The sequence below is a fragment of the Squalius cephalus genome, assembly GCF_949319135.1.
Source record: "Squalius cephalus genome assembly, chromosome: 9".
Taxonomy (NCBI): domain Eukaryota; kingdom Metazoa; phylum Chordata; class Actinopteri; order Cypriniformes; family Leuciscidae; genus Squalius; species Squalius cephalus.
The window spans coordinates 15,590,636-15,615,847 of record NC_137130.1 but is presented as its reverse complement, the minus strand read 5'-3'; the positions used below and the strand labels follow the sequence as shown (position 1 = coordinate 15,615,847).

At 37.8% G+C, this 25,212-nt stretch overlaps 1 protein-coding gene across 5 annotated transcripts in view; it reads right to left on the bottom strand.

The window, feature by feature from the left end:
• abi3bpa (ABI family, member 3 (NESH) binding protein a) overlaps positions 1-25,212 on the bottom strand; it is a 66,410-nt gene that overhangs the window by 8,361 nt on the left and 32,837 nt on the right. The window contains exons 2-12 of one of the 5 annotated variants that reach the window (XM_079881253.1): positions 13,701-13,836; positions 7,576-7,755; positions 7,433-7,501; positions 6,208-6,340; positions 5,150-5,331; positions 4,284-4,330; positions 4,152-4,197; positions 3,988-4,065; positions 1,267-2,859; positions 712-786; positions 79-234 (exon numbers count right to left, since the gene is read on the bottom strand). In XM_079881253.1, the coding sequence (XP_079737379.1) occupies positions 79-234; positions 712-786; positions 1,267-2,859; positions 3,988-4,065; positions 4,152-4,197; positions 4,284-4,330; positions 5,150-5,331; positions 6,208-6,340; positions 7,433-7,501; positions 7,576-7,755; positions 13,701-13,773 (2,632 nt within the window). In that variant the 5' untranslated portion in view covers positions 13,774-13,836. Of the gene's footprint in view, positions 1-78; positions 235-711; positions 787-1,266; positions 2,860-3,987; positions 4,066-4,151; positions 4,198-4,283; positions 4,331-5,149; positions 5,332-6,207; positions 6,341-7,432; positions 7,502-7,575; positions 7,756-13,700; positions 13,983-25,212 lie in introns of those variants that run through there. The other 4 variants (XM_079881255.1, XM_079881254.1, XM_079881256.1 and 1 more) reach the window with 4 other exon arrangements.

Genomic DNA, 25,212 nt, shown 5'->3' with positions numbered 1-25,212 from the left:
ACAGTTAAAGGCCCCAATTAAAAGAAAAACTTTGTCTTTGTGTTTGTGTCAATGTGAAGACCGCCAATGTTTTTATACCCCTTTTCCTGTTGAGAGTTGAGTTACGAAACACAGGGGGTGGCCTGAAAGTCTTTGTAGGGGGAATCAGAGGGACACGACCATGAGGCCTCAGTCTCTGTGTAACATTTCGTGCCAAGGGGCGGGACACTGAAGAGTTACGGAAGTTACCTCTGCCTAGATAAACACAAACACAGTCAGTGATGGGAAAGAGAACATGATTAAAGATTATGGCAACAGAATTGTTGACTGACTGAATGGGGATGTGTCTGGGAAGCTCACAAAAGAGCACCAGCTATCCAAAAACAGAAGCCAACAAATCTAGAAGTGAAGATGGTGTGAAATGGTGTGCGCAGCATTATGACAGTGGTAGTGTTTTTAAGAGTGGATGAAATAGTCAGGCATTTGAGTTGAACGCATGGCATGGTAATGTGAGAGTTGGTGCTGTAGGTGATGGTTTAAAGACGATTGAGGGGAAGTGGTGGGTTTTTTCAGCTCTAGTGAGGTGGTAATAGCATTGCCCAGCAGGATGACGTTTGGAAGTGGTGGTGACAATCACAACAATACTGTGTACAATGAAGATATATGCGGTTAATATGGACAGGTGACAAACAGCACAGTTAGAAGGAGTAAAACTGGAGCTGACATCATTACCATCATTCCTATTAGCCACCTCATTTGTAAGTGTTGGCAGTGATAGTAGCTGTTCGTCCTTTGGCTGGGAACTAGCTGACATACAGAGGCAGACTGACATAAGTCTCATACAAAGGTAAAAATATTGTAATGATAATGTTCTCAGAAGATCCCTGACCAATAGCTTTTAGCCTGTCTAGGTTATCCATGCTGTTAAAGGAATTTCTGGCACCAATAATTAAAAAGAAGGCATAATAATGAATGAAAAACATCAAAGAACTTCTTAAACAACGGGTGTCCAATCCTGCTCCTGGAAGGCCAATGTCCTTCACCAATGTCCTACCCCAACACACTTGCCTGGAAGTTTCTAGTAATCCTGAAGACCTTAATTAGTTGTGTGTTTCAGGTGTGTTTACTTTATTTAGGATAGGAGCTAAACTCTGCAGGATAGTGGCCCTCCAGGTGCAGGATTGGACACCCCTGTCTTAAATGATACATTTTAGTTTGCCAGATTGCTACAATTCAATTTACTAGAACTAATATTTTTCTATACTATATGTCTAGGGGAGAAGTTACCCTCTGGTGGACCTGGTTGACTCGTCCTCACTGTTACCTTCTCCGCCACGGGTGAGTTTTGAATAGCATTGGATTTGATGAAAGCAGTTTTAGGTTTTTGGGTACCTGGCAACTGTTCTTCAGGGTTAAGTGGTTGGTTTTCAACCTGGGAATATGTTTTGGGGTTGAATTTGGCAGTGCTAGCTTGCTGTTTTGTAGTTGTGGAATGTTGTGTTGTGGTGGTGGGTTGGGGCTGGTACCAAAAAGTGAGTGGATATATAGGCTGTGGAGTCAGTTCCTGTATGTTTTCGGTAAGAGGCAAATCTTCAGTTGTGGTAATTTGGGATACAGAATATTCTTCAGGGATAGATGGATCAGTGCTAAATCTAAGAGGCAAATCTTCAGTTGTGGTAATATGGGATGCAGAATATTCTTCAGGCATAGATGGATCAGTGCTAAATCTAAGAGGCAAATCTTCAGTTGTGGTAATATGGGATGCAGAATATTCTTCAGGCATAGATGGATCAGTGCTAAATCTAAGAGGCAAATCTTCAGTTGTGGTAATATGGGATGCAGAATATTCTTCAGGGATAGATGGACCAGTGCTAAATCTAAGAGGCAAATCTTCAGTTGTGGTAATATGAGATGCAGAATGTTCTTCAGGGATAGATGGACCAGTGCTAAATCTAAGAGGCAAATCTTCAGTTGTGGTAATATGGGATGCAGAATGTTCTTCAGGGATAGATGGACCAGTGCTAAATCTAAGAGGCAAATCTTCAGTTGTGGTAATATGGGATGCAGAATGTTCTTCAGGGATAGATGGATTAGTGCTAAATACTGGTTGCCTGATGAAATCGGTAGTCTGCCGTGACAGTAATCCATTCTGAATGTTTGCTAAAGTTGTGGATGAATTCAAAGCTGTGTTTGTTGGATAATGGACATTTGTAGGTGTTGTTGTTGGTTTGTTGTTTGGCTGTTCAGAATGTGTGATTGTGTTGGACTGGTAATAGGAAGTGGATTTTGAGAAAGTGTGAGTGGTTTGGTGTTTGGACGTGCCTTGTGTACGTTGGGTTGAGCTCAACCGATGCAGCTTGGTACTGGGCTGAATTTTCCTTGTATGGAGACTCTCTTGAGTTATGGTGTCTTGTTTCTTAGATGGGTAGGGATGTTCCTGGACAGTGCTTGTGGTGTGTTGTTGGGTTTGGTGAAGTGGTGGTTTGGTTGTAGATGAACTAGGTGTTGTTTCACTAAACTGCTGGGCTGTATTCAGTAGCTGTTTGGCTGTATATGGTTGAACTTTAACTGAGATCTGTGTTTTGATGGTATGTTTTTGGGTTGTAGTGGGTGGTGGTTGGGTTGTGCTGGTTTGTAGTTTGGTTGTGGAAGGTTCTGACTGAGTTGTCATATATCGATGTGGGGTTAAACTAGTATGTTGCTCTGTGTGAGGATCTGTTTGGGTAGTGCTAGGGTGACTGGTGGTGTTTTGAGTTCGAACTGTGCTTGTGGTTTTTGGCGTGGCCAGGAAGATAGGTGTGTCAGTGGAACTAAGGGCCTCATTCAAGGCAGGTTGATCATCAGCAGCTGTTGTGGGATTTTCCACCCCTATTAATGAAACTGTAGAAACAGACACAATATGTATGACAAACATGCAAAAAAATGGCACAGTTCAAGTACAAAAACAGAAATAAGAAGGCACTGATGTAGATGTAGATCTCATATCACAGAAGTTAAAAGGACATTTTTATGTTCTAATTTAAATGAATTTGTATAGAAGAAAAGTAATTATAGTCATTAGTTGAATTTCGTTTTCATAAATGCATGTTTTTTTTAACTGCCCAATGCCAAGTCAGCTACCAAAAAGAAGGGCAATACAATGCTAAAAAACATTTCCTTCAATTTGTCCCTCTCTCAGGAAAGTCTAATCTGCCACACAGAGTTTTGATAAACGTGAAGGACATTTATTTGGAATTTATCTTGAAAACTGTGACAGGGGACCCACTGCATGTGAAGTCCAAGAGGTCCAATTAAAACAATTCAGGTCACAGACATAAAACAGAGGAATTTGGTTTAGATTGTTTTACATAGATGGATAATTAATATGAGTTAACGCAGGTGTGCTTGATTTGTTTAGTGTTTAAAGTTGTCTAAACATTTAAAGCTGGAAAAGCAGTGAGAATTTTTTTTGACATTTTAGTTATAGGCCTAATGCCGTTTTATGAAGAAAACCAGGTGTGTAGTTGTAAAAACAATTCATTGTTTTGTAAGAGAGGTAAATGTGTCCTTTTCACATTCAAGAAGAGGATAGTTATAGAAATATTTACTTATCATAGAGGAAAAAATTTAGCTATTGAAAACAAGACAATGGAAAACACAGTTTAGAAAATATATGACAAAAAATAGTTAAAAGAGTTTAAACAGCAAGAGACAATGTAGAGCAATATGTATACTGTGTATATCTCCCTTTTGACACATTTTTTGGCAAATTTGGGTAAGAATGCACAATGGTCCCATTTATTTCCGAGATGATAAATGGAGGTCTATATATACATGCTACGTAGTGAGGTAATGTGGCAACAAGGCATCATACAACCTTTTCAATTGTTGCATACTGATTACAAGCAATACAAAATAGTAGGCAGTATGCAGTAAATACTGTGCAGTATGGTGTGTGAATTATGCCTGTATTCCATTCTGCTAATGTAATATTATGCTTGGCTTCAAAGGTGAGAGAGTGTCATTTACCTGAAGTTTTCCATGGCTTTGGAAGGCCAGTGTGTTTGAGGAGAGGAGCTGCTCTTGTCTGGGTAATGATGTTTGAGACTAGAAAGTGGCAGGAAAATTCATTACGTATTTATTCATTACTCATATCAATGACTGTGTTTAGGATGGAAAAAGAAGTCTTTAACCTGGCACTGGAGGCAACAATGATGGTTGGCTTGCTAAGACTGGCTTCTGTTTAAAAAAAACATCCAAGGTTAACAAAAGAGAGAGAAAAGGAGAATAAAAGGTTTGTCCCTACAGCACAGCTATATACTTACTTTAACCTTCGCCTGGATCAGTTCATTAAATGGCTCTATTATTTGATCTGTAGGAAAAAATACAGTTACTTCTCAGTTACAGTACATTTCATTTAAGTGTCAGTTTTGTGTCAGATATTGTTGACTCAATAAGGGTCTATAACTATAAAATTAATGTAGATAGTAGATGTAGTTGTAGATAGCACAGCTCAGAATCTGATGAGAGATATAGCATATTAAAATCTATGACTCACAGAGACACATAAGAAACACATGAGATTCCTTAAGTCTTTTTCTCAGAAGAAAATTACTGAGAAACACAAGACTTAAAGGGTTAGTTCACCCAAAAATTCTGTCATTAATTACTCACCCTCATGTCGTTCCAAAGCCGTAAGACCTTCGTTCAACTTCGGAGCACAAATAAAGATCTTTTTGATGAAATCTGAGAGCTTTCTTTCGATCCCTCCAAATTTGGACTAAACCACTCAATTTATATGGATTATTTTTAAAATCTCTTTATGAACTTTTTGAAGCATCAAAGTGGTAGTTGCGTAGCTGTCAATGGAGAGTACAGAACTGTCTCAGATTTCATCAAAAAGGTCTTCATTTGTGTTCTGAAGATGAACGAAAGTCTTACGGGTTTGGAACGAGTAATTAATGACAGAATTTTCATTTTTGGGTGAACTATCCCTTCAAACAAGTCTCCATGCCTCCCCATTTAATATAATTGCTATCTAGGGCAAACAACTGAGATACTGAAGTTATCTCAATTTTGATTATTCATTTCCTCAAGTATTCTTAGTATAAAATTGTGAATATTGTAAAGAGGTTTTTTTACAGCCATATAGAGTGAGACAAAATGGATGATGATCTGTAGTGGGACACACCAGCTGTGTTATGGGTGACTGGTGGGCTCCAGGCTCCACTGTTTTTGTCAGTGTCTGGTCGGACCGCAAACTCATAAAGAGCATCTGGTTTGAGGTTGTCGATGACTGTGCTGGTGGATGGACAGGTCTGGTAGTTCCAGGTATTGCTGGGTTCTTTCTCTCTGTAGCGCACTGTGAACTGTCTGAGAGGAGACAAAAAAGGAAAACCAGACTCTAGAAACTATAACTTAATCTATAACTTAATTTAAAAAGGCAGTATTAACAGGCAAAGGAGAATTTTGATATGGCACTAACTGGCAAAACCCAGATTTAAAAAATGTATGCCCCCTTTTTCCCCAGTTATTTCTCTCTCTCTCTCTCTCTCTCTCTGCTAGGTTTTTATGGAGTTGGAGAACAAATTGGTTGTTTTGTAGAGGGCTGAAGTCAAGCTTTCCTTTCCACTAACTTGTCCAAGGAAGGAGAGTGTGTGTGGGTCAGGTTTTGCCTACATTGTGCAGACCATATGTCCTCACAAGGACAGTCAAACTGAAGTCAGCTGCATTGCAGCGATCAGCCAACAGTATCTATGAGCAACATGACTTAATAAACATACTAACTGGAGATAGAAAACATCATTAGTTTAGTACAAATACAAAAGATGGAAAGTCTCCACCATGATAGAAAAATAAAATGTGTGTATTTGTCTGCACATATATACACACTCAAATTATTTAGTTTTTTAGTTTTTTCCCAAACATCTGTTAATTTTATTACTCCATTTTACTGTTTCCCTTTTTCTTTTTTTATTGTTTTTGGTACTGTTTAGTTTATTAAAGTTGTTTTGTTGTTTCTGTTGTTCTGTTGTTTTGCCCCTGATGTGTGTGATCAGAGTGTCTGGTTGTTTGTGGACCACATGGGCATCTGCACACATGGTCCTATACCTGCTCTGTGTCTTCTGTCAGTAAAATAATTGCACATCTTGAAAGACGGTCAACAACATTAAATCTGATTAAATCCAGTCATCCAGATAACACCCACACGGTTCATGGACATATACACAGACGCCTTAGGACACATACCCTTCATCAATACAGTCCTCTAGAATGGAATCCATGAATGAGGTGGTTAGTAGTGTCCCCCAGGACACCAGCACCGACGACTGTGTCACCGAGCCGATCACAACGTTTAATGGTTTTTCTAGATCCACTTTCCCTGGAGGTCACAAGACAGTAATCAGCTCAAATTTAGTGCATACTAATGGCCAAAAAATATGGACACTTAAGTCACACTTAATGTAGTTTAACGAAGCTTAACAAAGTTCTTATTCCAATGGTGAATGTAATTTCACCATGTGCAACATGTTCCTGCATCAACATCTTTTTTTATTCACTTAAACAATAATAATTTGGTTAATTACAGTGACAATGAATGAAGAACTCATTATTTGTATACAGCCTATTAATATACTAACAATGTAGAGACTACAATACATTAACTATGAATTAATTATAAATGAATAGTTTAGTAAGTACTTTATTACTGTACACTTATTATAAAGTGTCACAGTATAAGTAGGGAAATTGGGACGCAGTGATGTCATTTACTATATCGATTCTTCAAATGCCTTATTCATTCAGGATAAAGACAAAACAGCTTTGACTTCGTTTAGAACAATTTTCATCAGAGAAGCAAAAATAGACTAAGTTATTGACTTTGACTCAATATTGACTTCTCAAACTGTTGTATAAAAGCAAATCTAATGCAATGACATTCTTTTTAAGTGTGGTTTATGTGGACAAATAGTTTTTGGGGCCACTGCATGCGCAGATGTTGTTTGTAAATTGTTCTCAAATTTCATTTGTGGTACCGTGTAGTGGTTGACAATTGTTTTTTAGATGGCCGATGCAGATATATAATTTATATTTATTTTAATTAATATTTAATAAATTAGAAATAAATATGAAAATAAATGTAAAAATCTAAAATAAACATGCTTCTATTTTAGATGGCAATTGATTCTGCAATCCTATTACAGTACTTTTTTCACAAATAAAGTAATTGTTTAAAAATATATTAATATATTAATAAAAAGGAAGTAAACACTGTAATGGCACTCAGTAATCAAGTAAATTTGTGCACACTGGTAATCATGTTTTTTCCAATAAAGACAAGGTAAGACTAATTTTACATACAGCACACAGTGAAAATGGCATTAATATGACATAGTGGGCAACATAGCACAACATATTTTAAAATCAGGGATCGGCTTTGGCGACATATCGGCTGACCAACAGTGTTTCTTACCTGTGCATTGTTTCTTAGGTTCCTCAGGTTTCTTTGATTGTACCGCAATCAGATATTTGGGCTCAGCATCTAGAAAAAAAGAGGAGAATCAGTTAAAATAAACAACAAACTCTATGAAAGAGGGCTAAAGAGAAAGACGGTACCTATCTCAGTCTCAAAGGGTTGTCCATCCTCAGGCAGATGAATGAATTGTTTGGAGAGCATGCTACTGCCATAGCCCAGGATATATCCCTCCAGTCTGCTGTCCACGTGGGGCCGAATGAACTTGAATACAATGGTGTCTCCAACAGCGCTGATACGCACCCTCATGTTTTGTCTTTGCTCTAGGATTCAAATACACAGGAAAAGTGATGTCAGATTCAGTTCAGTCCCTTTCATAATGACTTCAGCTAGGGATATTAGAAGTCATGTGACTGTATCTACAACGTTTCTGCCAAGAGATTTGGAATAACAATCAGTCCAGTGTCAGATTTTCCTCTTTCCAAAAGCTACGCTTCTACAGTGTAACTGAAAGTGTTTTGGTCATGCGCCCATGCACTTGCCGCCAGCGATGTCTCCCACACAAACATCATGTTCTGCCGTTAAAATTACCTAGTTTTGCAAACTATGACAACAAAACACAAACACGTATAATAATCCCAGTGCAGGACCCTTGTGGTTTGTTTCTCATAAATGTGTGGTGCGTTTCTGAAGAATGAATGATGAAACAGTGTCCTATGCCAGAGAAAGTGGTTACTGCTGTGAGGGAAACCCCTGGCATTGAGCACAGAGCTCCAGATCACACAAACAACCCATTTATTACATAAGAGCTGGTTTCTGTATCACTCCCAGAGGAATCAGCAGATAAACTGCTGTGTTTCAGAGAAATGTCAGAAACCATGTGTGGGTGTAACGTGAGAAAACACTTGTTGCATCCATAGAATATGAAACTGAAGAATGATTTCTCCTAGACGGCAGTGAGAATAAATGGAAAACAAATTAAGACTTATCCTGCTTCTCGCATATTTCTCCTTTAGAGTTTCAGAAGAGATCACATCATTGTCATAGATTTGCCAAGACTTTTTGTCAAAAAAAAAAACTTTTTGCTATCAAAAGTCTGAGATTTCATCATGAGCTTAAACATTTCTCATCAAATTCTTCCAAAACCAAATGATCAGAGCTACACTACCATTCAAACGTTTGGAGTTGATCATATTTTTTCACGTTTTTGAAAGGTCTTACCAAGGGAGCATTTGTTTGAAGAAAAAAAAAAAAAAAAAACAGTAATATTGTGAAATATTATTACCATTAACATTTTTTTAAATGTTTTAAAATGTAGTTTATACTTTATATAAGAAATTTACTTAAAAAAGGAATAAAGCTGAACTGTCCAGTCTTTAGTGTAACATGCTCCTTCAGAAATCATTCTAATTATATGCGATTTTTGTCCCTAATTGACAGCTAAGCAACTACCACTTTGACACTTCAAGATTGTAAAACTAATCCATATGAACTGACTGGTTTAGTCCAAATTTTATGAAGAGACACGATCGCTTTATACACTGAACAGATTTAATTTAGGCTTTTATTCACATATAAACATTCATCAGTTGTAGTAAATGGAAGCTCAAGCATGTTCGCTTGACGTGCAAGAACCAACAGTGAGGTTCATTCTCGTGTTATGCAGCACGTTTGAGCTACAAGAGGTTTGTTCTCACGTGTCATGCAGGTTCAGTTGAGCTCATTTATGTTCGCTGATCAATGTCATCATTTGTGTCTCTTCAGAAAATTTGGACTAAATGGCTCAATTCATATGGATTAGTTTTACGATCTCTTTACGACTTTTTGAAGCATCAAAGTGGTAGTTGCGTAGCTGTCAATGGAACTGGCTCAGATTTTATTAAAAAAATATCTTCATTTGTCTTCATTTTTGAGTGGAAGGAAAAGCATTATGTTTTTGGAGACTCTTTGGAGACTCTTCCAAAAACTAAAATATATTTGGGTTTGATTATTATCTCTATCGCGGTTACGCTCACGTGACATTATTCTTCCTCATCATGAAATTATCTGCATGCGTTTTAAAGCCGACATGTGCCGGTATTCGGTAATACGATATCGAACATTCACGATATTGTTATCGTGGGTACTTCAAAATATCGCGAATATTTATTTATTACGAATCGTTCAGATTTTTAGAGTGCATTTTAAGAATACTTTACCCATCAACCGTTTATGCACAACATCGCTGTATGCTGCGTCAAAGAGCCACGTGCACTGATGTAGCCTAAACAAGCCCAACACTCACGAGAAGCGCATGGCAAAACGGGGACAGCCCTATGTTCCAACAGCCCTATGTTCCCACGGCCCTATGTTCCCACATTTCAAAAAAAAAAAAAAAAAAAAAAGATTTTTCTAAACCCCAGTTACGGGTAGGTTTAGGGGTGGGGTCAGGGGTAGGCCATTTGTGGGAACATAGGGCTGTGGGAACATAGACATGCTCCCGGCAAAACCATGGGCGGAACCCCGGTGAAGGAGATGCACTGAATGAAAATGCACATCCACTCTCTGACAGGAGATTGCGCTGATGGAACAGCAAAAATGCAGCGGTTACCCCGGCCGGTAACCCCCGTAAAGATTTAAGATTTAAGGATATTTACTTTCAAACTTAAACATTTTTATATTTTAATCTGGACTAACCTACAACATGCCCTAGATATTGGTTGAATATTCTGATTCTTTAATGTTCAGACACACTTTACAATAAAAGTCAATAATAAAGCCATTATTTAACATTAGTTAATTCGTTAGTTAACAAACTGACAATGAAAAATAATAAAGCATTTATTAATCTTAGTTAATTTAATTTAAACATTTAATAACACCTTATTAACATCAAAAGTTATATATTTTAACTAACTTTAACAAAGAATAATAACTTCTGTAACAAATGTAGCTATTGCTCATTGTTAATGTGTTAATGCATTAACTAACACAGGCACGTGCATGTGCACCCTTGATGCCCAAAGTGACCTTTTGTTAAGACAAAATTTCCTCTTTCTTTAATTAAAGGCCCTTTTGTGAAGGCCTGCCCAATCTAACTATTAGTAAAATTAATTAATAATAATTTAGCCGTAAATAAAATGACCCACATGATGACCTTTCACATGACACTATACATTGTTTTACAGTAGCCTACCCTGGCATTAAATTACCCTCTAAAAAAGTAAGCACTACTGCAAGGGTGTTTCTAATGCAGAGGGAGTGATGGTACATTTAACATCTTTCCCCCGTCTGCCATGATCTCTCTCTCTCTCTCTTTATATATATATTTTCATCTATTGGAAAGTCACAGAAAGGCAGTAGTGGATTTTTTCTTTCACCATTGGAGCAAATGGTAATGCTAATTATTTCTTCTATGGTCTCCTTTATACTTGAATACTTCTAAAGACCTTTACTCTGCTATATAGTTCATTTAAAGCTAGAAATGTCCATTGTTCATTTGTATATCTCTGTTAAGCAGGGTGATTTTGTGTGTTTGCAAGAAGCATCCGTATCGTTAGGCCTACGAGTATCAGCAATGAATACTTAACGATATATTGCTGTATTGATATTTCGAGCACAGCCCTATTTAAAGCCTTGTTCCATGTGCACCATTTATACTTTGAGCACCTGCCCCTCCAAAGGTCTCAGCACGGCCCTGAACTAACATTAACTAATGAGACCTTATTATAAAGTGTTACCTATTGCTGCCGTTAAAGGGTAACTCTCGCCAAAATTGAACCTAGGCTCTTTTTGTTAATCTACCCGAGACAAACTTTCGTGTAAAAGCATAATTAGAATGGAAACACCACTTTTAAGATTTTCGTATTTTCGTTTTAGGTCAAAATGCCTGAATGGGAGTGCAATGGGAGTGCACTTCTATGATAGCATCAAAATCGCTATTTTTTAAAACACTAAGGAGGCTCGACACAACATAAAACTGTGCTCGAAGTATCACCAGGGGCTCTACACATGAACTTGAGCATTGACTACATTGTTTGTGTACACAAAGTTTACTAAAAAGAAAGGTTTTGTACGACCAGTGTTTCCGGTGGTTGAAATTTTGTCAGTCAAAAGTAGTCGATCTCCGAATGCAGCGTAATGAACTGACTCCATATGAGGAAATGTCATGAACTTGTAATTTCAATGAAAAGCATGATAACTTAGATTAAAAAAATTATCTGTGAATTTATATGGAAATAAGCTTTAGGAGCTTTCCATCTTTACTCTCCTCATGTTACGTTGCATTCAGAGATCGACTACTTTTGACTGACAAAATTCCAGCCACCGGAAACACTAACTGATAAAGTGAGTCGTACAAAACCTTTTTAGTAAACTTTGTGTACACAAACAATGTAGTCAGTGCTCAAATTCATGTATAGAGCCCCTGGTGATACTTTGAGCACAGTTTTATGTTGTGTCGAGCCTTCTTAGTGTTTTAAAAATAGCGATTTTGGTGCTAGAAGTGCCCCATGCACTCCCATTCAAAAGGCATTTTGACCTAAAACGAAAATACGGTCAATCTTAGAAGTGGCGTTTCCATTCTAATTATGCTTTTACACGAAAGTTTGACTCGGGTAGATTAACAAAAAGAGCCTAGGTTTAATTTTGGCGAGAGTTACCCTTTGAATGCTCTGGCGAGGAGATAAACATGGCGGAGTGTGTACAGCTCACTCAGGGCGGAGTCTATGCTCATAGGGCAGAGTCTGTCAGCAGTCGTGGCGGGGCGTGTGCAATGTGACATCACATTGCATAGAAACTGCAAAAGGCTTATTCTGTGACACTGCATATGATTTATGATGATTAAAAAAAGAGGAGTGGGTGGATTTTTACCATGTAAAAGTGAATTTTGTATAATAGGTCCCTTTTAAGTTTCCTGAGCTATGAAGAAGCAACGTCACCAAAAGAAAGAAATCCTTTGGAAAAGTATGTACAACACGACAACTATAGTAATAGCAATTATAGTACGGTACTTTTTTGGGTTAGCGAACCTCAGTGACCTTATAAACAGATGGCTGGCCACGGGATAATTAGTCAATGTTGAGGTGTGTTAAGGGGCGGTCACACTACACTTTTCGTTCCATTGGCTTCCATTCATACACATTTGAATGCGGGGGACAGGAAACACAAATTCAAGTGAAGAACCAATAGAATATTGATACGCCGCAGAGGGACCTTTTAACTCAATTAAAAGAATGCAAACTTTAAATCTGCAGTGTTGCTGTAAAGTAGAATGCACATTTTTCATGTATGGTTGAATTATGTTTTTAAAAAAGATGCTGCAGAATCTGACATAATTTTGCAACCGTTGCAATGCCTGTAGAAATTTTGCGTGCTTATAGTCTAGTATGACCGCAGCTTTACAATAAGACACCGCCATATGATGAACAGCTCAACTTACTGGCATTACTTTTTTATTATATTATGCTTTATGTCTGTCTGCACTACTTGCAACAATCAAGGGTCTTTTTACAAGCACATACAAGTAATTTTTGATATTGCACAAAGGAAACTAAAAGTAAACTAAATTAATCCACATTCAACCAACGCCCATGCACTCAGCTTTCACGAACTAAATTTTTTTTAAACAACCCCACTGCAGATTCAAGCTTTAACAGGAAACAGATATACACACAAAAAACCTGCCTCCTGATATGACCTTGTATTTGCTGCCAATAAAAGACATAAACACACAGAATATTTGTTTAGCAATTTCAGTAGAATCCATTACTGACAGCCAATAAAAATTCATTCAAATGACCTTCAAATAGACTTTCAAAATATTCACTGTTAGTATTATTTACTGATTAACCAAAAACATTATCAATGAATTCTTTCAATGTACTCGTGTAAAACAGTCACAATTGCAGCAAATTATTGCATTATCCTAAACACAAATAAAAAACATTCAGATATATTGACAACAGCTGAGCTTGCATCCTTTAACCAGCACCATGCATTCAGCATACCAGACTTACGACTTCATAATATTACATTACATTAGGCATGTGCAGTCTTTTTCCCTCTGCATGCAATTCATTTTAAAAGTTGCATGGTTAAGCATTTAGATTTTTTTTCCCTACTCATCATTACAGGTAGAAAGAGATAAATCTGTAACACTTTATATAAACAAATGATTCATAAATATTAATTTGATTATTTGAACTGAATATTGATATTGTTCAAATGGTTATTGTCTGAATATGTAAATTGAGCTTGTCTAGAAAGTTGAATTGGTTTGTTCTGGTACCTCTCAGTGTGCTTGCGGAGGTCTGTCTCAGCAGCAAGATCTCGCAGAGGAAGAGGAGGAGGAAGGCTTGCATGTTGTCCTTTTTTTCCCTCAGAGAAAACACAATACAGAGCTCATATATAGTCCACTCAAACCTCTTATCTTTAAACTTCTACAGTTGTTCTTTCATAAATCATATGTTTTCTCCCTGTCTTTTAAAGTGATCTCAGATCAGGTGTCAATGGACACTCTCTGTGAGAGAAACTGTGGTATGATTTTGTGTGTTTGGAAATGGGTGTGTGTGATTGTACGACTGCACCATCTATGCTGGATTATTAACAAGAGGGAGGGACGCTATGATGTCACACTGTTGTTGGTAATCCTTTAGATAATCTCTCTCTCTTTCTCTCTCTCTCTATGTGAACAACTTTATTTAAAAATCATTAAGTAGTTGCTGTAAGAAATTACCAAGCAGGATTTGGGACCCTTGTTAGAAAGAAATGCATTTGTGGTGTTCCCAAATATTTTGTATAATGTTTGTATTAATTATGCATTATTTACTTTTATTAAATATGCTTACAGAATAAAGCAAGTAAATCCATGATAAACAAATCTATTACAACTAAACTCCAAAATTCCAAACTAAATAAAAATGCATTCTGATCATTTTTAGAGTCACATAACAAAAAGTTTTTCAAAAACCTTTATGGTATTGTTTTACTACTTTATTCATTTATTTTATTTTATTTTATTTTTACAATTGCTAACATTCTTCTGTCCAATCTGTATAGTCACATTTTCAAAACTCGCACAACATCCATTCATGTTCATGTTGTTTTCACACAATGCAGTTAATTAACACATTTCTAAAAAAAAAATAATTTTAATTTCTTTATTGCTTAACCAATACCAAAATCATGGATTTTTCTTGAACTGTAGACTTGGTATTTAATGAACAAAATGTGGTTTGGGGCAGAAAATAAACTATTTGGCTAATTGTATGATGTTAGGTGTTAAGAGATTAGGGAAAACATACTTTAAGTAGGTAAACACTTGTTAGACAGTAAAAAAAAAAAAAAAAAAAAGAAAACTGTAATAAGTCAAAATACGTACATAATATGGATGTAAGGATTTAACAAAGATACTAAACATAATTGTTAACAGAACGATACATGGTTTTCTCAATAGGAAATTCCTCAGTCTATATCTTATTAGAAACACATAACCCTATGTAAGAAATAATGGCAATTTGCTGAAAATCTTTTTTTTTTTTTTCAGTGTGGCTGTTCAAAATATAATGTAATACCATATGTTACCCATTACTCTGACTAAATCTATTTAACCACAGCTAAAGGAGAAAAACATGAAGAAGTGTTTGAAGACTGATTGGAATTCATTCATTAATAAAATTAACATGTTAAAAATGTACAAAATAATGTTATTTATAGCATCTATGTAACAGTGTTCCAGGCTTCTGATGATTCACAATATAATTGTTTCCAGGAAATTATTCGATTTGTTTGTACGATCAACTGTCTAAGGCTTTTGAACATGTCTTTCTCAGAAATCTGTCTCCTATCAATAATTAATTATGATTCAAACAAACAGCAAGTCATCTTTAAAAATGTACATTGTGACCAAACAAATGATTATAATCTGCTGGAGTTTGTTAAATTTGACAGTTTTACTGCTAATGTCTTTGCGGTCAGTTGGCAAAAGAATGAGATGTTGAAACCAGGGTATAAGTTCAAGCTCAGTAGCGTATTTACCTAATTTAATAGTTTAAGAATTGTACTAATATTGGTCTACACTACCGTTCAAAAGTTAGGGGTTAAGATTTGTTTGAATGTTTTTAAAAAAAAATAAATAAATACAGTAAAAACAGTAATATTGTCACGGTCACCAGCCTAGTCACCACCTCCTTCACTACATTTCCCAGCATCCTCCTTGGCCCACACCTGCACCGCCTTCACAATCACCTACACCTGTCAGCGATCTCCCTCATTAACTTCACCATAAAACCACTCACCTTGTGTTCCCTCATCTTCCAGTCTCGTTTATCCCGAGTGTGGAACGTTTGGACCCATACCTCCCATGTCTTTACCTGTGTCCTCTCCAGCAATTCCTCCAGTGTTCATCACCAGTGTCTTTGTCCTGTGCTCTCCTCTACCTTGTGTTTGCCATTTACCTGTTTGTCTGCCCACTGCTGTTTAATAAACTCTTTCACCTGCTCTTCTGTCTCCGGGTCCCTGTTCCATAACAAATATTGTGAAATAGTATTAGAATTTAAAATAACTGCTTTGCATTTTAATATATTTTATAATGCAATTAATTCCTACGATGACGACAGTTTATTTTTCAACAGCCATTACTTCAGTCTTCAGTGTAACATGATCCTTAAGAAAACATTATAATATGCTGGCTGTAAATAATTCTTTGAAGAATATAAAGTTAAAAAGATCAGCATTTATTTTAAATATTGTTTTAGCAACAATGTAAAAATATTTGTCAGTTTGGATCAATCTACATCCTTGCTGAATAAAAGTATTAATTTCTTTAAAAAAAAATCTACTGACCCCAAACTTTTGTTATAGTGTATGGTTATGGTCCTGACACACCATTAACTGACACACTATTAAAACAACATTAATTTTATTTAGTTGTTCTGGTTAAATTCATCAGTTTAATGCTTACTTGCTAAATTATTGAAGCAGCCTTTATCTTGTCTGATTTAAATTATATGTTGTCAAACATACAAGGATTTTGGTCACATTTGTCAAGATTATTGTCAAATCAAATCTGCAAATCAAATCTACAGCTATATTTGGCTGCATTAAAGTGATTTTATGGGTTTCATAACAGATTTATACCATATGTTATAACAGGTAGGCCTATTTTAAACAGTGCTACTTGAACTATGTGACAGCATTTTAGTTACTGCTGTTTTTGTCTGTAGTGACCAAAAGTTTTCCACTTTTTTCACCCCTCCTCACTCTTGGAGGTGTTTCAGGATAAATAATTGAAAATTCAGCACAGATGTTTCATTATAAAAATGCCAACTACATCACAAACAGACACACAAAACCCAGACTTCAGCAGCAGAGGACCAGTCATCTAAATATGAATATGAATGATATATTTATGAATTATACTGTGTATATATACAATAACAGGGGGCAGCAGGGACTTTTCACTTGCTTAATCGTATGTGTGACAGATCGCTTAATATGAGCGGATCAATCTTTCCACATTGTTTTCAGGACTGGCGTGTTTTTGCTGTTGGCAGCAGTCACGTTTAAGAGTCGTGCTTTGAGATGTCAGGGAAACAGGGATCACCTCTCTTCTACTCTCCGTATGTTTTTCATCAGCTCTCTGTCGTTGTTTGTTTGACGTGCCAGTGGAAGATATACAGGACTGTATCTTTCAGACTCCAATCAAGAGGAAGTTGCATTCATGATGGAAACTGATTGCATTCATCCACTTTGGGCAGAGAGGATCTGATCATGGGACCCGTGGCAGTGGGACAAAACTTTCTGGTGATTATTCTGCAGATGCCTGTTTTACCTTAGGCACATTGATAAAGCAATGTGCCAAGAGGTGTTTAAGGGATTAATTAAGATTAGTCTTCCATACATTTCCAAGGTATAGCTGGATTTCTGTGCAAATAAAACTGTGCTGCCATTATAAATCTGAGCTCTAGCAGCTCAGAAATGACATTATCATATGAGATACAGATTTGGCCATTTCCCAACCTGGGGATTCTTGGAAAGATTTAGATTTTTATTAAAATGTTAAGTGTGTCTTACCAGTCTTAATTTGACATTCAAATTGGTAAAAAGAAAAGAAAAGAATGGTGTATTCTTTTTTATGCTGCTTAATATCACAAACTGGTGTAACGTTTGGCTGCAGTAACACGCACAACGTAGGAGATTCAGAGAAACAAACAGTATTTAACAATAAATTAAAGGAGAAACTCATAGAATGCAACCACAGAAACTAACAACCAAAGAACCACAGGCAAACGGGAACAGAACAGAACCAAACTAAAACACAATGACACTAAACATAACCCTGACATTACACCCACATCCCAAGAAGAGCATCCTCATGCCATAACTACACAAGAAGTCCATATGAGGAGAGAGGGTGGGGGCTCTGGAGGTAGACGAGGGGCTAGCGAAGGGCAGGAAACAGGAGAGGATGATGGCGGAAGAGACCAGGGTGGCGATAATGGTTGGAGGAGCTAGTGAGGAGACGAAAGCAGGAAAGCCTGGTGGGAACCTAGAGAAAAGCAAAGACGAAAGCCCACGGCAAGGGAGGGAGAAGCCATGGTCAAGTCTTGACAAACGAACACAGGGGGCCCACAGACTGAGACAGAGCTGATGGAGGTGGAGACCCAGGTGCAGGCGATGAGATCGGGCGACACAGATAGATCTGGAGACGCAGGAGACTTGGAGCTGGGTGGGACCAGCAGAGACACAGGACACTTGGAGCTGGGTGGGACCAGTGACAATGGGATATTAAAGGGAATGTCCTCTTCCAAATCCTCATAATAATAATTCACAGAGGACAGGTCTAGTTCACCCTCAGCGTAGGGAGTGTGGTTGGGGCTTCCATCCATCCCCTCGTACTCCATGAGCATGCCCATTGAAACACACGGTGTTGTCGTCTAACGCAGAAAGACATTGGGCATGGGCTCCAGGGTAATAGTCTGCTCAGTCTTTCTCTCTGGCTCTGGTCCGGAGTGGGGCTGGTGAAAAACTTCTACCCATCAATTCTTACAATAACCACTCGTGGATCAATTCAAGCTGGATATGTGTAGGTGGGCCTCTCTACCTTTATCTCTTGTAGGTCGCATTAACTTGGTCAAAATTATTATTCTGCCTAAATTTCTTTACCTCTTTCTACACATATAACGATTTTCATTAATACATTTTTATTGAATGGCTTTGATGCCTTTTGCGCTCATTTCTATAGGGGAATAAACCTGCTCGCCTTAAGAAATAAATCCTATAACTTCCCAAGGCTATGGGAGGCCTCACACTTCCCAACTTCCAGCAATATTACTGGGCCTGCAACCTTAATAAACTTCTCTTTTGAAACAGGGATAGCTACTCTGACAACCGTCCACCATGGGTGCATACAGAAACGTTTTTGAAAAGTACTCTTTACTCTATTGTTTGTTCTCAACTTCCTTAAAGGTGCCCTAGAATGTGTTGAAATAATATTTTAATTTTGTCTCTGATATCTACATAGAGGGTATGTGGCTTATTTAAGGGCATTTAAAATGTCCAGATATGGTTTTACAGGTCCATTTTCAACCCTAGAAATTGGCCCTAGAATGAAATGGTCTGTTTTTACCTTATTTGGAAGGGTCATGAATAGTAATGAGGAGTTCTGCTCTGATTGGCTGTTTCACTGCGGGCTCATTACAATAGCTCAGAGTGAGCAAACATGTCCTTGATGTCCAGCGTGACAATGGAGAGATTAGGCGTTCAACGGTACATCAGAGTCCTGCACGGGTCTGATTTTGTAAATCCGCACCCGCCCGTACCCGCAGTGCTTCAAACCGCATCCGACCCGTTTTCCGACAGCAGCACTAATTAAAATCCGCGCCCGACCCGACCCGCTTAAAATAGAACCGACACCCGACCCGCACCCGAAATAAAATAAGTTTAGCCAATCACATTATAGACACAATTACAAAAAAATGTATTGCCAGGTCATACAGAAGTTATTACACGACAATTAACATAAGGACAACTTCAGCCAAAGCTGTAAAAAGGCCGGTACATGAAAAACATGGCTAACGTTACCACAAAACTGAGTAGCCTTATCACATTTTACCAATCGAACAGACGCGGCTACAACACATCTGCCACGAAATTTAGTCTAGCCTACATCTGACAATTGTGGGTTCAAACACGCCCTGCACACCACACATACTTAACCGTGTTAAATTTGAAAAATACTGCTCGATAGAACTGCTTGGTTTGTTACCACAGTTATCTGCGTTCTTCCTCAGCGATGAAGTTCCACATTTGCGGCTATCCAACACGATCGTGCAGCAAATAAGCCTTTCACAATATTTTCTTCAGATAACTCCAAATTTCTCCCACACACTGGACTAGATTTTTGATGACGTATTGTCGACAACTTTACAATCTCCACTAGCTATTCTTTTCTTCAACTCCTCAGCATCCATCTCGACGACTGCAAGCAGATCGCGCGCGCGGTTATGAATTTTTAAAAGTGAAAGTAGCCTGGGAGGGCGCAGTTCCGCCTGGCATTGAACATGGGCTGGCATATGCAAATTTTTGGAGGCGTACATATTAATAATCCCGACTGTTGCGTCACAGTCGGTGTTATGTGGAGATTTTCAAAAACGAGATTTAAATAATAAGGAGAAAACAATGGTGTTTGAGACTCACTCACTGTATGTCATGTCCATGTACTGAACTCTTGTTATTTAACTATGCCAAGATAAATTCAATTTCAAATTCTTGGGCACCTTTAAATTATAAGCAGGGTCTCAAATAATCCAGTAGTCACTAGTTCCCTCAAAATCTGGGTTCAATTTAGAAAACATTATGGTTTACATAGAGGCTGAGGGAAGTAATTATTCAAAAGAAATACCTACTCAGAAAGTATGCAATTTCAAATGCATGCCACTCTTTATGAGTGAGTCATTGAATCATTTACTCAAACAATTCGTTCAAAAAACAACACTAATTTGTTCAGAAACTAAATTGTCTGTGTTTATGAATGAGTCATTGATTTTGATCTAATTTGCAACTATTTTTGTTAACAGAGCAAGAAATAAATTAAGATGCAATTTTGTTTAAAATGTAGGAATGTGCTGTTGGTCTGAATATCAAAATGTTTAAATAATCTTCAGAATAACTATAAAGAATATGTAGTATAATACAGTGGTTCTCAACTCCAGTCCTCGGGACCCATTGCTCTGCACATTTTGTATGTCTCTCTTATCTGACACACTCAGTTCAGTTCATGGAGTCTCTCTTAACGAGCTGATGATCTGATTCAGGTGTGTTAAATAAGGGAGACATACAAAATGTGCAGAGCAGCGGGTCCCGAGGACTGAAGTTGAGAACCACTGGTATAATATGAATTAAATGACATGTAGTTTAGTGTCAATGAAGGGGTGCTTAAGAGACCTACTGATTGGACTATGGTGGTACAAAAGACAAAACAAGTTGGGAAACAATGGATTATGAAGCCTCTTGCCTGTGTGATGGTTTGGTGCAGATGATTGTGTGTGTCTTGCTCTGCAGCTGTGATTGGCTCAAAGGGAGAGTAGTGCTTAACCAAAATGAACTTTACACACATGTTCCTGTAGAAGAAATTTTGGTCAAGACACAAAACAACAAATATAAACAGACACACATGGCATACCAATCAACAAACAGACAAAAACACGTAGAAGTAGAAAAAAACTTAGGTGTCGACATATGTTTGCATAAACCACTAAAATTACAAGCACTTATCGGCCCACACACATTTGACTGTAAAGTTTGGTCATTGGTGGCCCTTGACATCACCGATCAGTGGTGTTAAATGTTGTGAACATTTTTATGTGCATGTGTTTGTTTTTTTCAAAGGAAGAAAAAGTGACTAAACACAGCTGTTGGCAGCATATGTGTATTTGGGGGACTGATGAATTCTACTCAGGAGGATGATTCATTATTAACATTGCCAGAAAAGTCTAAGCACACAGAATCAATTGGACTGTAACACTGACAAATACTGAACAACCATGCCCTGCAGCAAGACGTTTATCAAATTTATCACTAGATGCACACCAATTACTGGAAGCATCTTTTTCTGTGACTGTCTCCGGCACTCTCTCAAGCAAAGACTCATAGTTTAGCACATAATGTGTCCTTATTATGTGTTGCCGTTATTTTATTAAACAAATCCATTCAAGTATAGTGAAGGGGGTGAATTTACATTCCCTCTTTTAGAATTATACTGAATTAGAAATCAAACGTTGCGTCCAAAATCTGAATTTACTTCTCTACCGTTAAAAAAACTATGCACTTTATAGTAGGCTATTAATCATGTGACCTACCAAGCATCAGTTGCGTCACTTCACTTCCATTCATAAATCCCCTCCAGTGGCTTCACAGGATAGTAAAGTGTCCATCTAATACACACTTCAGAATCTCGGCAGAAGCAGTAGGTCATTTGGGGACTATTCAGCTACAGTTTTTCGCATAACATATAGGGAAGTATTCGATTTCGGATGCAGCGATAGTTTTCTCAAAACCAGTGAGAGGTGACTGAGGGTCTGACCGATGTCACGAACGAAGTAATAGTGTTTACTCATTCAGCCCAGATTTCAGAGAGTATGTAGTAGGCTACTTGTTTTGTAAATAATTAATTTAACTTTATTCTTATTCTGTAGTCTGTATACTGTATTCTGCTGTAGGCTACGTTCTTTTGATATCTGTATGAAAAATGTAAAGACAACTGTGTTAAGGTCATGATGGTCATTTTTTTAAGTTGACATTTATGTGATTAAAATCGAGTCGGAGTCGACTAGTCGCTGATGAAGTCATTATTGAACAAATAAGCCTGAACCTTGAGCTATCACTCAAATGCGGGTTCCCGCATATGACACAATGCTGCCCACAAGGCTATTGCTCCTACTGTCCTACATAACAGCTTATTTGTATATATAAATATATACGAAATATATGCTAGAACTTTTCATTTTCTAAGCTATTTTATTGATAAATCACAGAAGTTGACAATACATTTCTGCACTACAATGTAAGGCGGCGTAACACATATTACGCATATAGCATGTGTAATTCTTTAAGAATTCTCAAAGATAATGACCTAATTTCCATAAAGAACAGAATAAATAAGTTTGGATGCTGCTAGAATAATCTGCACTGTTAATCTATATCAGAACCTGTAGAAATTATGTCAACTCATAATCCATATGACTAGTGTTTCTGTATCACCAAGTTAGTTCAAGGCTGGATCCTCTTATTTTCCACGGCCTCTGGAAGTGTGGAGAACTTTGTCTTTAGTAAACTCTCTGTCAACTGATTACACTTCAATTTAGACTCCTGGGGGCATATTACAGAAAGATCCTAACTTTAGAATCTTATTTTATCTGTTTGATAACAATGGCAAATTCAGTTAGGACCTCATTTAGGACAAAAGCTATTACAGAATTACATTTCTTAAGTGCAAAATCTTATCTTGGAGCGACGAGAGAGGACCAGGCCTGGACTATTTATGTTATGTTTTGTTAAGTTTATGTGTGTGCTCCATCTCCCTCTTCCCACAACAACATACCTTTGTTACAACCACTTATTTTGTATTTTCATTTTAATCTCTAGAGTTTGTCCGTTTTACTTCACACAGCAGCTGTTTGTGTGTCGTGGGTTGCTTGGTAGGCTAACAGACCTGAGAGTTGATTACCGAACTCGATGGAGGGGTTTAAGATTTCCTAACTACAGATAAAATGAGATTTTGTAAGATGGGATAAGAAATCCTAACTCAATTTAAGATTTGATTCTGTAATACGAATTTGTATTTCGTTTTGTTCTGAATTTATTTATTTTATGATTAGCCCATTATTGTTAATGTTCGCCGGTTCCCGCCTCCTTCTTCCAACAACAACATGCCTACCTTCGTTACAACCACTTATTTTGTTTCTTCATTTTACTAGTTTACTACATAACTAGTTGCTTATTAGCATGCATATTACTAGGATATTGGCTGTTTATTGGTACTATAAAGCATTCCTTATTCTGCATGACATTATTCAACATCTTAATCCTACTCAATAGACCTACCTAAACTTAAAGGCATCGGACCTCATTTCCAAGTTAGCCTGGGTGTTATTTATCAGTGGAGACAGTTTTCAAAAATTTTCACCCAGTCCTCCCAGTTGCATAGTTCGCCGGTGCTAGGCTAGCGCGAGTCAACGGTAACTGCTAGCCTGCCATTAAAACAGTTTTACCCACTCCACAGTACACCAAAAGCAAATAAATTATAACGCCAGACTATCGATGTAAATGTCTGTTGAGAGAATAATGTTAGAAATCAAACTAACCTTTCATTGCATTGTAATAGTTATACTTTGTTCCCTGTATTTATTAGCACAGTCTACAGTGATATTAAGTTACCTAGGCAACCGAGACTACTAATAGCTAGCTAGACATCCTGACTGTAGTGCGCTTCTGTTCTGTGTTTACTTTTCGGCGCAGTACTAACCGGAGCAAAGTAAAATTACGCCGCTGCTGAGAAACTAGTTCCTGTAAATGTAATGCGATCTTTGAGATGCAAGAGTAGTTTGATTTCTAACATTATTCTCTCAACAGACATTTACATCGATAGTCTGGCGTTATAATTTATTTGCTTTTGGTGTACTGTGTGGAGTGGGTAAAACTGTTTTAATGGCAGGCTAGCAGTTACCGTTGACTCGCGCTAGCCTAGCACCGGCGAACTATGCAACTGGGAGGACTGGGTGAAAATTTTTGAAAACTGTCTCCACTGATAAATAACACCCAGGCTAACTTAGAAATAAGGTCCGATGTCCAAAATCCTGAACCACCCCCTTAACAACTACCTAACTATTCATAAGCAGTAGCCTAATTAGGAGTTTATTGAGGCAAAAGTTATAGTGAGAATTGCTGGACTCTAATCTAAAGTGTGACCGAAATTCCTGATAGCATGTGAAGGCCGCATTAAAGGGATAGTTCAGGATTTTAGACATGAATCTCTATAGCTTCCCCATAAGCAGTGTGGTGCATTGACCATGACTTACCCCCGACAGCGTCCTGTGAGCCGAGCTCCGGTCCAGTTTTGGTCAAGATGAAATTAGTCCGGCAAGTTTGCTGGGGTCACGGCAATAAAGCTTTTTTCTTCTCAAATCAATATGTGTTCAAAAGAGTGATATATTTGCAGCACAAAACCGCTGTCTATGGAGAGGTCAGACCTCGTAATGGCTTGGCACTATTTTCTTCCCCGTCATATCACTGCGCGCTGCCGCTACCTACAGCCAGCTGGGAGCCGCGCACGTGTCACTTTGTTTACAGCTCGTAAAGAGAACGATAACATGTCTGACTACAGCAGCGACGATGACAACATTGACTTTTCGACACACAGCCAAAAGGATATCTTTACGAACCTGAATACACAGATGACGAGTTACGCCAGATGGAGTTAGAAAGGACAGAAAGAGAGAGGATGGACAGAGAAGTTGAACAAGTTGAAGCTGGAGCTTGTACAAACTGATCGCTCTTGGTGAGTAGCTATGTTAGCTCGTTCGTGTAGCTGTTCTGAGCACGTAAACACTGCCGAACAACTGAAAAAGTGGTGTGCGCCTGCGCAGCTCGCAGCTGGCTGTAGGTAGCGGCAGCGCGCAGTGATATGACAGGGGAGAAAATAGTGCCAAGCCATTACGAGGTCTGACCTCTCCATAGACAACGTTTTAGTGACGCAAATATATCACTCTTTTGAACACATATTGATTTGAGAAGAAAAAAGC